The 13,637-nt window shown below is 48.3% G+C and overlaps 7 protein-coding genes across 7 annotated transcripts; 3 read left to right on the top strand and 4 right to left on the bottom strand.

The window, feature by feature from the left end:
* Positions 1 to 203: 203 nt before the first annotated feature.
* BABINDRAFT_163272 (uncharacterized protein) lies at positions 204 to 397 on the bottom strand. The gene has a single exon (XM_019129817.1). The coding sequence runs from the start codon at positions 375 to 377 to the stop codon at positions 210 to 212; it is 168 nt and encodes a 55-aa protein (XP_018983229.1). The 5' UTR covers positions 378 to 397; the 3' UTR covers positions 204 to 209.
* Positions 398 to 1,095: 698 nt separating this feature from the next.
* Positions 1,096 to 1,566, top strand: BABINDRAFT_168854 (uncharacterized protein; the record flags this gene model as incomplete). Its single annotated transcript, XM_019130617.1, has 1 exon — positions 1,096 to 1,566. The coding sequence occupies one exon, from the start codon at positions 1,096 to 1,098 to the stop codon at positions 1,564 to 1,566; it is 471 nt and encodes a 156-aa protein (XP_018983228.1).
* A 738-nt stretch (positions 1,567 to 2,304) lies between these two features.
* Positions 2,305 to 6,042, bottom strand: MYO5 (myosin 5; the record flags this gene model as incomplete). The annotated part of the gene is made up of 1 exon (XM_019131983.1): positions 2,305 to 6,042. The coding sequence occupies one exon, from the start codon at positions 6,040 to 6,042 to the stop codon at positions 2,305 to 2,307; it is 3,738 nt and encodes a 1,245-aa protein (XP_018983227.1).
* A 1,899-nt stretch (positions 6,043 to 7,941) lies between these two features.
* KTI11 (Kti11p) lies at positions 7,942 to 8,378 on the top strand. Its single transcript, XM_019132973.1, has one exon. The coding sequence runs from the start codon at positions 8,055 to 8,057 to the stop codon at positions 8,280 to 8,282; it is 228 nt and encodes a 75-aa protein (XP_018983226.1). The 5' UTR covers positions 7,942 to 8,054; the 3' UTR covers positions 8,283 to 8,378.
* Positions 8,379 to 9,518: 1,140 nt separating this feature from the next.
* On the top strand, positions 9,519 to 11,102 carry BABINDRAFT_9873 (uncharacterized protein; the record flags this gene model as incomplete). Its single annotated transcript, XM_019133033.1, has 1 exon — positions 9,519 to 11,102. The coding sequence occupies one exon, from the start codon at positions 9,519 to 9,521 to the stop codon at positions 11,100 to 11,102; it is 1,584 nt and encodes a 527-aa protein (XP_018983225.1).
* Positions 11,103 to 11,736: 634 nt separating this feature from the next.
* Positions 11,737 to 12,794, bottom strand: BABINDRAFT_95065 (uncharacterized protein). Its single transcript, XM_019132972.1, has one exon. The coding sequence runs from the start codon at positions 12,523 to 12,525 to the stop codon at positions 12,205 to 12,207; it is 321 nt and encodes a 106-aa protein (XP_018983224.1). The 5' UTR covers positions 12,526 to 12,794; the 3' UTR covers positions 11,737 to 12,204.
* BABINDRAFT_177856 (mitochondrial 54S ribosomal mL60 domain-containing protein) lies at positions 12,723 to 13,612 on the bottom strand. Its single transcript, XM_019131050.1, has 2 exons — positions 13,520 to 13,612; positions 12,723 to 13,469 (listed from the first exon to the last, which is right to left on the bottom strand). Exons 1-2 carry the CDS (start codon positions 13,567 to 13,569, stop codon positions 13,064 to 13,066), a joined length of 456 nt encoding a protein of 151 aa, XP_018983223.1. The 5' UTR covers positions 13,570 to 13,612; the 3' UTR covers positions 12,723 to 13,063.
* Positions 13,613 to 13,637: the final 25 nt, after the last annotated feature.

The following is a 13,637-nucleotide window of genomic DNA, read 5'->3' as shown; positions in this document are numbered from 1 at the left end:
AGTAAAATTTTCTATTAACTTTACCACTGCCACATATAAAAGATCAATAGCCTTTTACTGTTTTTTGTTTTTTGTTTTTTTTGTTCCAAACCAAATTCTCCGTTCCTGGGGTCAAGTTCTTGCTAATCTTAACTCCCTACGCCGGAACTTCGACGAATAAACGTATCCTGTGAATATGCACTACATCGAACAGTCTCTGAATCATCGGGTTAGCTACACATCCCTATAGATCGCCCACTCTTTAAAACTTCGGAAGGGCCAAATTTTTGGTCACCTTCAGAACCGGTGCTACAATACCAGATTCTACCCTCTCTGCGTAGTGATTTCGTCGTGTACTTTTCTCGGTACGGTAAAATGTTGCTTACTCGTGTAAACATGTGGTGGTTTCACCTTATTCTCTAGAGAAGTTGCAAAAGCCTAAATCCTTAATTCGGCATACTTAGAGCCTACAAGACCATCAAGCCCGATAAAAGTATCCCCTGTAGACATAATCTTCCGTAATTCCGAAAACCATATACAGGGTGAGGCTGGCGAATCTCTTGGGCGTGACCTCGCTCCAATCGGCTGCTCTATCCTTTCACGGATGCTGCACGCTTGGTTTGCAGTGTTGCGCAGCTTGTGCGGCTCGCATGGTGACGTCCTGTATGAGATAAGGCGCGGCCTGGATAAAGGTTTCGGGGTACATACGTCACTGGTATCACTTGTATGGAAAGTGGTTGATCGGTGGCGGCGTAATTGTTCTGTCCATGACCTTAAGGGTGATAGATTTATTAGGAGCTCACCTGGTTAGGAGACGACGCCAAAAGCAGGACGTGGATGGTGGTGCACGTGCCAAAGCCGGTATCGTATAACAATTGCACGTGCGAATCGTCTGACGCCATCGCAACACATTGACGATGACGCACCTCGATCAGGCAATCACTCTTAAGGTTTATTCAACTAATTTATTTCTCTACATATCAGTAAACTTCGATAGGTCGTATAAATATCCCCAGTCGTCCCCCGTATCCTCTTTTTTCGTCAGTCTTGCGCCCACTACCTTTAAACTACCACACTTCCGCTTACATTCATACCGTCCACAACACAAACCGATTAATGTCCGGAATCATCGACCAAATTATCAACAAGATCAGACCACAACCACAGGTCAAGTCACAACCAATTCCTGATTTATCCAAGGTTAAAGTTCACAATGGTGTCTTGGACCATGCATTGACCCCATCCGAACACTCTGCTGCGCCACACTCCAAACCAATGGCAATCCCTGCCAACGGGCCAGCCGAAGCAGACACTAAGGCATCTTCCGTCTCTTCCAGCTTGGCAGCCCTGAAGCCTAACTCTTTCACGGGAAGACGTTCCTCTGTCATCAGCGCTCTCACCGGTGGCGATGCTTTATATTCATTCAACAATAATAATTACGCCTTTGCTTCAGACAGTGCCGTGAGTGACGAAAATGGCCCCTCCGCCCTGAGCCATCAACGGACCGGCAGTGTGGGGTTGAACATCAGAGAAAAGTTGAGAAGGCCTAGCACCGGCGCAATCCAACAGGCCTTGGACTTGACCTAGACAGTGGAAGGCCACGTAGGGTTTGTGCTCTAACTATGGGGCTCCCGCCTCAAGGACTTTTCCTGGAGAATTGGCTTTTCTTTTTCTGTACGCCAGATTTGGGCTCAGAAGCAGGTGTTCTACCTGGAGATTGGGGTATTATTAATACTATTTTCTTGAAACGCTGGCTGTAGTAAACCGGTCACTTACCGAAGTACTGCCACCCAGCTTGGGCTCCCCACGCCTTATCTCAATTAAATAGTGCTAGATATACGCCACCTTAATGAACTTAAGGCTACTTGTGTTTGTTGAATTCGAGCCCAGGTGGGCTTACACCAGGTAACCCTTGTAGATCTTAGTCTAGGTTTAACAAGCATCAACACACGTGCAATCGCTGAATACAATCTATTAGTAACAGCTTTGTAGTTGGTTTTAGCGCCGTCTGCACAAATGTGAGTGTGCCTTCGAAATGCATGCCCCGACGAGTTTAACCGGTGGAAGTTCACAGCTTTGACCCCACAAAAGATATAAGCTTCGTAAAACTGAGAAATGACTCAAACTCCCGCGGTTATAGAAATAATGTACCAGCATTCAGACATGTCTCATCTACCCTAAGCGTCCAGATCTGGATATTTTACACTTTGAACTTGCAGGAACACGGATATAAACCCTTCGCTCGTGTTTTACGCGCGCTACATCGTACGCTCTAGAATACAATTAAAGGAAATAATACAAAAATATTCACTCGAAATCAGCCGTCTACCAATCATCATCATCACCCTCGTCTTCATCATCGCTATCCATTCTCCCACGTCTCAGCTTGATCGCAGCAGCCAAACCACCCGCCAAGTCTGATGAGTCTTGCTGCTTTGCCAACAACGCTGCGGCCAAACCGCCGGCCAAACCACCTTCGTTCGCCGTCTGGACAGAAGCAACCTGGGCCGCTGGGATCACCCCGACAGATGCTTGTGGGGTCTGAACTGGTGCGGAAGCGGCTTCGACCATGTAGGCGCCTGGCACCCAGCCCTCTTTAGTGCCATCCAACGTCTTGGCCAACCACCAGCCGTTGCCCTCCTGCTTGGTGACATACACCACCTGACCGAGTGTGAGCGGAAGCTCAGAAACAGCACCACTACCCACAAACTCGTATGCCGCTTTGAACGTCGGGTGGGAAGGTTGAGCAGGCGGAGGTGGTGGAGGTGCAGGTGCGGTCTGCTTTCTCATCACTTTTTGTGGCGGAGGCGGGGCCGTTTTCTTTGCACGGGTAGGCTGGGGGTTGTACGCCGCGGTAGCGGCCAGAACCGCTGGGTTGACGGCATTCTGTTGAGCCGCCGGGTTCAGCGTTTGCTGAATCGGATGGGTTTGCTGCTGAACCGGCTGCGGAGGCGGCGCCTTTCTCGACGTTTGTCTCCGTGGGGTCTGAGCCTGGCTGATTGGCTGGCGTTGTACCGGAGGCTGAGCCTGGAACTGCGCTGAACGCTGCTGTCCCGCGTAGCCATTCGAACTGCTACTCGCCACCCCCCGTCTGTACTTGGAATAATCTACCGTGGTGCTGGCATTTCTCGGTCTTCTCTTGGACACACTGCTGCCTGGCTGCCCCTGGGGGACCAGTACTGCCCCGGACTTGTAAATATCGCTGTACTTAGGGGCGGCAGAACTGACGGCAAACTTAACAGTGGTGAACTTGCCCGGTTTTTTCTGGTACATGACGGTCGGGCCAATCTTCACCTGTAAGCCCGAGCACAACTTCAGTAAATGCGTAACCAACTCGGTCTTGAAGTCAAGGTTAATGAACCAGTCTGACGCCAGACTATTGGTGGTACAGATGGCGACCCAGTTGTCCTGGAAGCTCGACATGCCCACCTGGCTGATCAAGTTCACGGGAAACGTCTCCTTGGAGTAGGCCACCTTGCCATCCACCACCTGCTCCGTGATGAGGAACAAGGTGGAGGTAGTGAGGATAACGATGCGCGGCACGCGCATGGATGAACGCCCAAACTTCGATTGCAAAGTCTCTGCGCGCGACGAAAACACCACCTTCTCGTTAATGCCCGTCTGCTTCACAAGGAAGCGCCCGAACCCAGAGTAGTCATTGCAGTTGAGGTAGTCCCCCATGTACGCACGGTAGCCACACAAGGACATGGTACGGCGCTCCTTGCGGCCGCCCAAGAGCTTGGTGCCTTGGTCTCGCAACTGTTCGTATTTGTTGCCGTGCTGTTTCTCGCGCCATGTGCGCTGGATAGTCTTGGCCGCGGCCTCCCTGCGGCGGAGGTAACGGCGCCACGCGCGCTGGATGCGCGCGGCCATGTTATCCCAGTACTTATCACGAAGGTTCTCCAAGAGGAACAAGGTCTCAGGCGATTTGATAAAGATCTTTGAGGTCCCGGTCTGGAATTCGGACGTGGGAATGGACGCGTCTTGGAGGATCTGGATGGTTCCCGTGCGGTGGTCACCTTCCCAGATGTAGTCCCCGGCGTAGGACGTCTTGGGCGAAAGGAGGTAGAAGCGCTCTACAAACTTTTCAAACGTCTGACGGTACGCAAAGCCCGCGCGACGGATGCGCACGTTCTCCTGGAGTCCGAGGTACTTGACCTGGTGAAGCACGGCCTTGGTGTCGAACTCGCTGGGCGACTTGTTTTGGTTGGGCTTGATGGTACGAATGTACGACGGCTGCGCGCGCGACAACGTGTCTACGAGCTCATTCGCGGAGTGTTTGATTCTGTCAGATGCGGTTGGCGGGCGCTTCTTGGCAGTGTCAGCCTCGGGGAAGAGGCTGACCAAGAAGCCGTTCTGCGATGTTTGGAGCATGTCAAGCAAGTCCTTGAGCATCTGATCCTTGTTCTTGTCGGTCATGGTCTTGATGTCGTACATGACGTCGCCTGCGTAGTGGCGCACAAGGAACTTGTTGGAGCGCAACTCAAAATGCGCGTTGGTACCGACCCCGCCCAAGCGCTGCGCAAAGGAACCGTCTGCGGCGGTCGAGTCCGCATGCGCGGTCGCGCAAGCATCGTTCAATGCGGCAAAGATTCCTGGCGGCCGCTTGGATTCGATCAAGTCACACACCACCTGGTTGTTGAAAAATTTGATGGGGGTCCATTGGATCTGCTCACGCACATACTCTTCCTGCTCCGCTTTCAACGTGAGCTGGATAAAAATCTGCTGCAACTTCTCGTTGACGTAGTTGATGCAGAGCTGCTCGAACAGGTTAGTGTCGAAAATCTCGAAGCCGTAGATGTCCAAGATCCCGATGGACTTGTGGATCTGCTGATGTGCTACCGCATTCTGCGCGAATGAGAGGTTGACGCGCTCGACAATCCACTCAAAGAGGTTATTGTAGATCCCCTTGGCCAACGCGTCGCGCACGGCTGTAGCTTGCGTGCGGTTGAGCGGCACGTGGTAAACCGATCCGCGCTTCATCCCGTGGTTTGTCTGTATAATGCGTTCCGTCAACACGTTGCACAACGTTGCGGCATCCACTTGGAGTAAGTACGCGACAAAGTCAGTAACGGAGGTGTCACGGATGGTGGAGTTGCCCTCGTCGTTCTCCCCAAACGCCACGTTCCCGATCCACAAGATGGCTGCGAGGAGGCGAAAGATGTGATCCTGTTCGTCTTGGGCTAATCCGATAATCTGCATCGCGTTCAACGTGTCTGCAAACTCTGCTACGTCATTCATGCCCTCCACGTTGATGCATTTGGCCGCGGACGTGTAGAGATAAGTCTCCGGGCCCTGGATGCCAAGTGTCTGCTTGTACGCAGCGGACGCGCCCTTGGTGAACTGATAAAAGATGTGAAAGTTGCGCTCTTGCGTGATCTGCCCCACTACACGCTGCTTCTCCAAGAGGTAATTGGTGATGTTGGCGGAGATGGGCTCGTACGTCGCATTGAACTGGATCTCGAGGTACTTGCCGTGGCGCGACGAATTGTTGTTGCGCAACGTCTTGGCACACCCGAACGCCTCGAGGAGTGGATTGGTTGCAAGTACCATATCCTTGATGCGCTGAATGGACGAGTCGCCACACGCAGCGCCACGTGCATCATCGCCGCCACTGACCGACGCGATATACTGCATGATGCGCTTCGCAGCCTCCGTCTTCCCCGCCCCAGACTCACCGGAGATGATCACACACTGGTTCTCGCCATACGCCTTCATGTTGTAGTACATGGCCTCCGCGATCGCAAACACGTGCGGCGGCACCTCCAACCGGTTCTTACCACGATACAGCTGGAGCACCTGTTCCGTGTAGATGCCCAAATCCTGGAACGGATTCACCGAGATGAGTACGTGCCCTATGTACGTGTAAATGCTCCGGTTTGCGAACCGCTTCTGCAAGTTGTCGTTGATGGCGTCATCGGAGATGGTGGCGAGGAGTGTGAGGTCCAGCACCCCGACTTCCTTCTTCTTGTGGGTGTCGAACTCGGCCTTCTGGATCCCGTTTCGTTTTGGTGGCGGCGCCTTGCCGTCTTTGTTGCGTCCTGCTCGTTTTGTGATAGCCATTGGAGGGTTGTCGAGAAGCTACGAAGAAGAATGAAAATGGATGAGAGACGGATTTTGATAAGCAAATAGCCGCCGGAGCAAAGCCAAGCAAAGCGGCGGAGTCGGTGGTAAGGGCACGCCCGACTGGGATGGCCTGCGAGGGGACTCGGAGTAGGCGCAATATCGGACAAGATTTATCATATAATTATATTCTTATGTTTTTATTCGTGTGATTTACTGAGTTTAACGGTATTAAGAGCTCGTGGGTGTTGATACTACTGATTTCCGGATGGAAAGCCTATCTGAGACGACGCTAGGAAGGTGTAGCGACTGCAGTCACAACGGCATAACTAATGAGGTTATGCTTAGGTAAATAATAGCTCAGAATAGATCCCCTTCAGTGGTACAGCTACATGTCCGTATTAGCAGTATGCCTTTGTGATGTGCATGTATTGAGAATATTTCATACCTATTGGCGGAACATGTTGGCTATGTAGCTCACCACGGGGGCATTGCTAGACACATGCGCGATTTCCATGAGATGCAGATGTGACAAATACGAGATTCAATTCTAGGGGCCGTAATCGAGGACTAATTATTAGTGTGTGAGATTTTCGTATTTGGGGTCTTCGAATCGTATTGAGTGTATTCAGTCGTAGGGACGGCTTTGCCGTGATAATGTAAGTACTAAAATTGTTGGAGTATTACTTTAAAGTTGTAGCTCTCTTCACCGGTACTCCTGGAATAGTCTTTTACCAACTACCCGCAAGTGTATATTTAAGGCTTACCCAGAACTGGTGATAATACAGGACCATCAATGGATGGCTTAAGCGTGGCCATTAAGCCTGACTACATTAGAGAATAATACTTCAAAAGTTAAATAGTCAGAATATAAGTGAGTGTCTTCATAGAATACTGTACATGCTATTGAAGCGGGTACAAAAGAGTGGCAAAAAGCACGATAGAATCAACCTAGTCATCTCTCTGAGCACCCGTCACACGCTCCATATCCAAACCCTCAAGCATGCTGATATCGACCGGGCCGGGGTTACCTCCAAAGTCCTTCGGATTGTCGAACCCGTCCTTAACTGGTTGCCCGACGTAGTCGCTCAATTTGGCGGTTGAATCACTGCCCTCGGTCGGCTTGGAAGAATTTCTGGTGGGGATAGGGCCATTATCAGATGGGGCAGAACTGTCTGTGGGGATGGCGCTCTCCTTCGCACTTCGGAAGATATTCTTGATATTGTTGATGGTGCTAGGCATTGTGGTTTATAAAGGTATTATGGTTCCACTTGTGCCGAATAGTGTGAATTGCTCTCCGGAATATAGCAGTTTATATAGCTGAAACCTAGAAATCCACTGCAATTTTTGATTGCTGTTGCTATGCATGATGTGTAAGATCAATGATCTGAGATCATCGCGCAGGTGCCTGGTTATAAGAATCGGGAAACCGCCGGATAATTGACATGATATTTAGCGTATGGGATCTTCCGCGAGATCTGCGGTTGTACAAAATAATCAAATGGATAGCTTCTGCCTTAAATCATCGTATATGATTTAGAAGAGAAAGGTTGGATTCAATTCTGTGACCAGCGTCGCAGTAATATTTTGTAATTTTTCATTTGACAGTCTCTTAATCTTTGTATTGTAGATGTAAGTTTTGGACTGGAAACTGTGATTAGGCTAGAGAAGCTACCACGCCAACTCCGCCGGTAGTCTCGGTGAAGCCACATGTATGGATAGATCCATAGAAGATTGTGTTCATAAATACCAAACTTTTGTTTATATAATAATTTAGATATATAACTCGTGGATGATCCAACACGCTTTCCACCTTTCTGTAACCGCATGCCTCCAAAAGCATACAGCTCTTTCAAGCACGTGATGATAAGACTGTTGAAATAAGAATGACGGCTCAAAAAAGAAACGACTGAAAAATAAAATTCGTACATCTCGTTTCAAGGTTGAAAACGTATTAAGGCATAATCCTTTATTTCTTCGTCATAAGCTAGTGTCTTTTGCATTACTACAAAATGTCCGAGACTATCTACGACCAAGTTGAGATTGAAGACTTCACCTTTGATCCTGTCACCCAGCTCTTCCATTACCCGTGTCCGTGTGGCGACAAGTTTGCCATCGGGATCGATGACTTGAAGTACGGTGATGATATCGCCGTGTGTCCATCTTGTTCGTTGATGGTGAAGGTTATCTTCGACCAAGAAGACTTGCAGGAGTACTATGACCAGATTGAGCAGTACTAAGCAAGACTCTTCACCAATACAGTACCTTTTGAATTTGCAGTTTGTCACATCCGGGCACGTCTAGGATGTCAGTCCAAGACGTCAATCCAAAATATCAACCCAAGGTGACAGTCCAGGATTTCAAACCAAGATTTCAATCTCCCGGACCTCTCAGTGTTTGAAAAAACCGAAATTTTTCTACGGAGCTTAGGTCAGTTTCCTACACCATAAGGTGGAGGCACTCGTGAGACATTGCCGAGCGTGTTACCGGCACCCAGTACCTGTCTCACATCTAAGCTACCACTCCACCCTTTTGCTTTCGCTTTTATAGATTGTACATATGTAATATCCTTGTTTATTATTAGTGATGACTGCTCAGAGGCAGCGGTGTATGAGGTATATGCAGGATAACGGCGTTTCTCGGAGTCCGTCGCTGAAACCATACGTCACGAAGGATTATTAATTATAACCGCACCATTGGCTGGTATTTACAATGTTTCATTAGTCCGTGTTAATAAAGGATTTCTAGGTGGGGGATATTGGAGTCGTTCAGGATTGTGGATGCCCGAGGATAATGCAGCGTCAACTTGATTAAGAAACACCGGAGCTATCTCTCCAATCCCCAGATCAACGTAACTTGGGATCAAAGTTTCTAGTGGGCTCAGGACTATGTAGGTGGATATCTACCCTCAATAGATCATACACTTCGCTACCCATAACCATACGGATTCGGGCTTGCTACATGGAATTTTTTTTTTTCGAAGTCGTTACCCATGCTAAAGCACTTGGATGATGGAAAGAGTTTGCCCGGGCAGACTCGGACACTACCAGCTCGGCGTATCCGCCTCACGGGCTTTCGCGGAACAAACTCATTCACACATCGCGGTAAAAAAATCGCGTAATTACGACTTCGCGTAATACAATCCCGATCGAAGCCGGAATGAAAAATCTCATGGGTCTTTTTCGAGTCCTTGCATCTTCACTCCATCTCCAACTTGACCCCTCGGAGCTTTATCTGATCACAAGACCCAGAGCCGGTGCTGTTCGATACTATTTACTTATTCCCCACCAACCCGCCCTTTTTTTCTCCACTGTTCTATACTACCTTCTCCCAGAAGAATACCCCCCCGCCAAACCCTTCTTTATGCACTGCAAATCGAAGCATAATAAACACTCCTAGATTCATATGCCCCATTACAAAATCATTTCATATCGCTGATCCGGTTTTCCTGTTAGAGCTTTCCGACAAAGGATACAATGTCTGGAACCACCACATCTACGGCGGCTAGGCCCGCTTCCATTGCCTCGCCGCCGCTACCCACATCTCAGCTGACATACACCATTCTTGCGAAGCAGACGTTCCCACAAAGCACTTCCCCTCGACTGTCCTTCTCCTCAAATCGCTCCCCTACAATAACTACTACCTCCTCGGGGGCTCCTATCCTTCCATACCAATCGCAGCCGTTAAAGAAAACCATATCGACCCAAGCGGAAAACGGGTCTTTGCACAGCGGAAGCGGCCGCAGTATCGCCAGTGCGATTGTCGTGTCTGATGGTGTCTCCACTGGTCCTGTCCTAACTGGTGCTTGCAGTCCAGGCTACTCTAAGAAAGTCGCGTATAACTATCCAGTAACTTCACAGCCGTTACACTCAATGGCAAAAGCCATGGAGAGACCCATAACCAATTCGGCTCCTACCCAATCGAGTAACCCCACTCAAACCTCTGAAAAGCATACCATTCAGTCATCTAAAAGTCCAGTTTCAACTTATAAACCGTTGCAGCCCTTTTCTCAAAGTCAGAAGCTCCACGGGTTATCGCAAACCCCGTTTGCCACCCCTCAAATCTCCCCAAACCCGGTGTCGATCCTGAACAAAGTTTCTAACGTCGCCATTCGCCCCAACCCTAAGGCTGGAAGTAAGAAGACGAATCCAAAGAAGGCCCAAGCTCCCGTTCAGCCTGCAACCCCCACGGATCAGGAACTCAAACAGACGCTACTCGTGAAAATCAAAGAGAACGAGAACCTCAAAAAGCTCATCGATAACATGAAGGTGGAAATCACCAAGTTGAAAACCGTCCAACGGGTACAATACTCAAAATACCCCGTAAACGCCGATACCACCGCACTTGCAGTAGGGGTCGACCCCGGAAGCATCAAAATGGGACGCGCCCAAAGCATATCCAACCATCTCCCTGACCACCAGTACCCTCATCTCCATTCGAATCCCGCCCGCTCCCCTGCCAGCTTCTCGGAAGATGGTTCAGATGAGGACGGCTCGGAAGAGGATCTAGCAGCGGGGTACCGCAGTCTTATCGGCGAACGAGACCTCCTGCCATCTCCAGTTGTCAGTTCTATGGATACTCACGTTTTGCCTCCTTCCTCGTGGCTCGATGCGGAGTCCTACGGCGACTCCAGTTTTGAGGTTGACTATAGTGTCGACGACTTGCGTTTGAAGAGGTCCAAGACCAGTAGCAGCGCCAGTAGCTTAATGACGGTCACTGGTCTCATGCGCAAGAGTCTTGTAAGCACCCAGGAGTCGACTCTGTCAGGAAAGACCTTCAAGCGGTTTTCGATGAAACGAACAGGGACGGAGCCGCTCTACGTGAGTGAGCGCAAAATCTTTGAGCAGTGTGGCTTCTGTGATGTGGACTCTCCTTGTCTTTGCTTAGAAGCAGAGTTGGAAATGGAGGACTTGCTATCTGGTGGTCAGGGTGGGAAACTTCTCGGTGTCACGATCCGAAAATGTGAGAGACTGGATCTGTGGGACAGTGCCAGAGTCAAAATCGAACTGAGTGGCTTTTCTCCAGGAGCTGATTTTGATAGTGATGTTACGATGGAATGACCCGAAGACTGTTTCGCTTTTGATTATATCATTTGTGTCCCTACTAAGATTTTTTTTTTTCAGTATTATCCAACTCCCCTTTCCCGACCTCCATACGTTTTTCCAATTCTTTTCACTTTTCCAACCTTTCTTCACGCTTTTTTTTTTCTCTTTGGATTTACGACTTCCTTTCTCTCTATCAGGGAAACCTTTTCATGACCTCTTTCTTTCCCACGCCTAATGACTTTTCTCTTCCTTGTTATACGTTTCGACGGTTCTCTGTACATAGACCTCAATACCACTTTGTTAAGTATGCATGTAGATTTGTCTATATCCTTTTAGACTCCAATATGCCTCCATTTGTGCGTGGAGGTACGACTGTGTTGAGCTGTATACGAATTAAGAAATATCATAAACAGAACCGTATCTTAATTCAAAGATATTCAGTTCTTGGCTAATATAGGTCATATTTCCGCCACTTTTTGTTTCTCATAGAAGCAGACACTGAGAACTACAAGTGTAGCAGATATCAGTTAGGCAACAATCTCGATTTAGAGCAGAATCCTACAAGGCTACTTTATACGCAGAAGTCTCCCTTTCAGGACTATAGATTTAATTTTTGCTCTTTAATCTCCCTTCAACCTCTTGTGGCTGAGTTATCTACAGCCCATCCGTTGCATCTTTCTAACTCCATCCGACTATATTAATATCTAGTCTAAACCAGACCTCCTTGTATTAAAGCGCTATTTAATACATGTCGTCGGTTGATATTCTCCGATCGTGACATTTCGGAATCCTATCTCCTTCAAAACGACCCCACGGCATACAGTGACGATACCGTTCTCGACCCTCAGTATAAAGACCTCAACCCCTTTCATTGTGTATATCTTACTCGCAAAAAGCAGCCTTTTTACACCTAGCTAAGTTCTACTTATCCTAGGGAGTTTTATACGCGCCTACTGTACTTTTGTATAGCCCATCTCTGGTTGGTCTAAAGATCGCCAACCAATAATCTTACGAACCTTTAGACTAGTCCTTTATTCAAAGGCTATATATACAAGTTTGATGAATAACCATCAGACGCTAAACGTCTGGGGTTGGCTGTCACAGCTCCACCTCAGGTTTATGGAGGGGTTTGGACGGCAGCCTTGCGGGAGTTAACTTCTTCCTCCATTTTGCGAAGCTTCTCTCGGATGAAAAGATCTCTTTCGATGTCCATGTACTCTGGGGTGTTGTACTTGTACACACATTCGTACAACATCTCCTTTGGTACGGTGCAAGCGGTGGTAACGTTGAAGGTGTTGGCCTTGGCACACAAGTTGAAGATTCTGGCCAACTCGTCACACTTCTTCCACGAGTTCTTCTTCCAGTTTTCACGGACAACCTTTTCTTCCTTCGGAGTGAGAACCCAGATTGGGAGTGACTTGTTTCTTTCAGCGAGCATGTTGTGTGTGGTGTAGATGAGGAAAAGAATCTGCGGGTCACTATCTCTTTACTGCTATGTATCGTGAGGTGACAGTTGCATGAAAATTGTAAGCTGCACGTTCGCGAAAAGCTAAACTACCCGAATTATCAGACGATTCCTCTCCCTTATCGTTCTTCATGCTACAAGTATATAATCTTAATCAATCTAACTTGGATCCAGTCAAGCGCTTCAATTGATGAACGTGGGAAGGAAAAACTGGAGGCGAAACGGTAAAGATTTGAGAGAGAATCGAGAGAACGGCACTTAAGTAAACTCAATTTTTATCCAATTTTGGCCTACTTAAACCTATAATTTCGTAAAAACTGGCATACCTCAACCGATCATCGAGCAGTTGGTTTTAACCCCCAAGTTTCTACGCAAACCTCACCTTCCAAATTTCTGTCCTTCTCTTCCTTTCACCGCTACCCCCGTCATGGCTGTTTTTCGAATTGTTATTAGATATATATACAAATTTGACAATCATCTCGTCGCACTAACCCCCCAACGCTCCCCACGCTTAGAAACCCTTTGGATTTTCTCTGAGAGAAAGCTTAGTCCACTTAGGGAACTTATGGAGAGACTTTCTGTAATTCTTAGCGTACTTAGAGTAGTGGGTGTATTTGTCCTTTGGGTCCATTTCGTGCTCCTTAGGGAACTTCCATTTCAACTCCATAATGGCCTTTGGGATAATGGAGGTAGCTGGCACCGCTGGCTCGTGCATGGCATTGACAGGGTTCAATAAGGACATGTTCGTGACTTCGGCGTTCAATTTAGCGGTGTCATTCAAGTCTTTAGCTTCGCCTGGGGTAATGCGCCCGGTCTTGATCAAACCCAGGTACAAGACATCAATATTCTTGTCCACCACCTTCATTCTGCGACGAAGGCGATACTTCTGGTGACGAGACATTCTATAGGCAGACTTCCTATGACGGGTTAGTATCAATAATCGAACGCATTCACATAGTGCACATACCACAATAACCCACCAAAACTTGGGAGAGAGGATCTAAACGGACCAAACATGCTTTATGTATTACGGGATGAAGATCAGGATAAGGCGTGTTACGTCTGGCACTAAATATATCTGATGC

Source organism: Babjeviella inositovora (genome assembly GCF_001661335.1).
Source record: "Babjeviella inositovora NRRL Y-12698 unplaced genomic scaffold BABINscaffold_13, whole genome shotgun sequence".
NCBI lineage: Eukaryota > Fungi > Ascomycota > Pichiomycetes > Serinales > Babjeviella > Babjeviella inositovora.
Note: the sequence above shows the minus strand (reverse complement) of the source record. Positions and strands in the feature narration are given on the sequence as shown.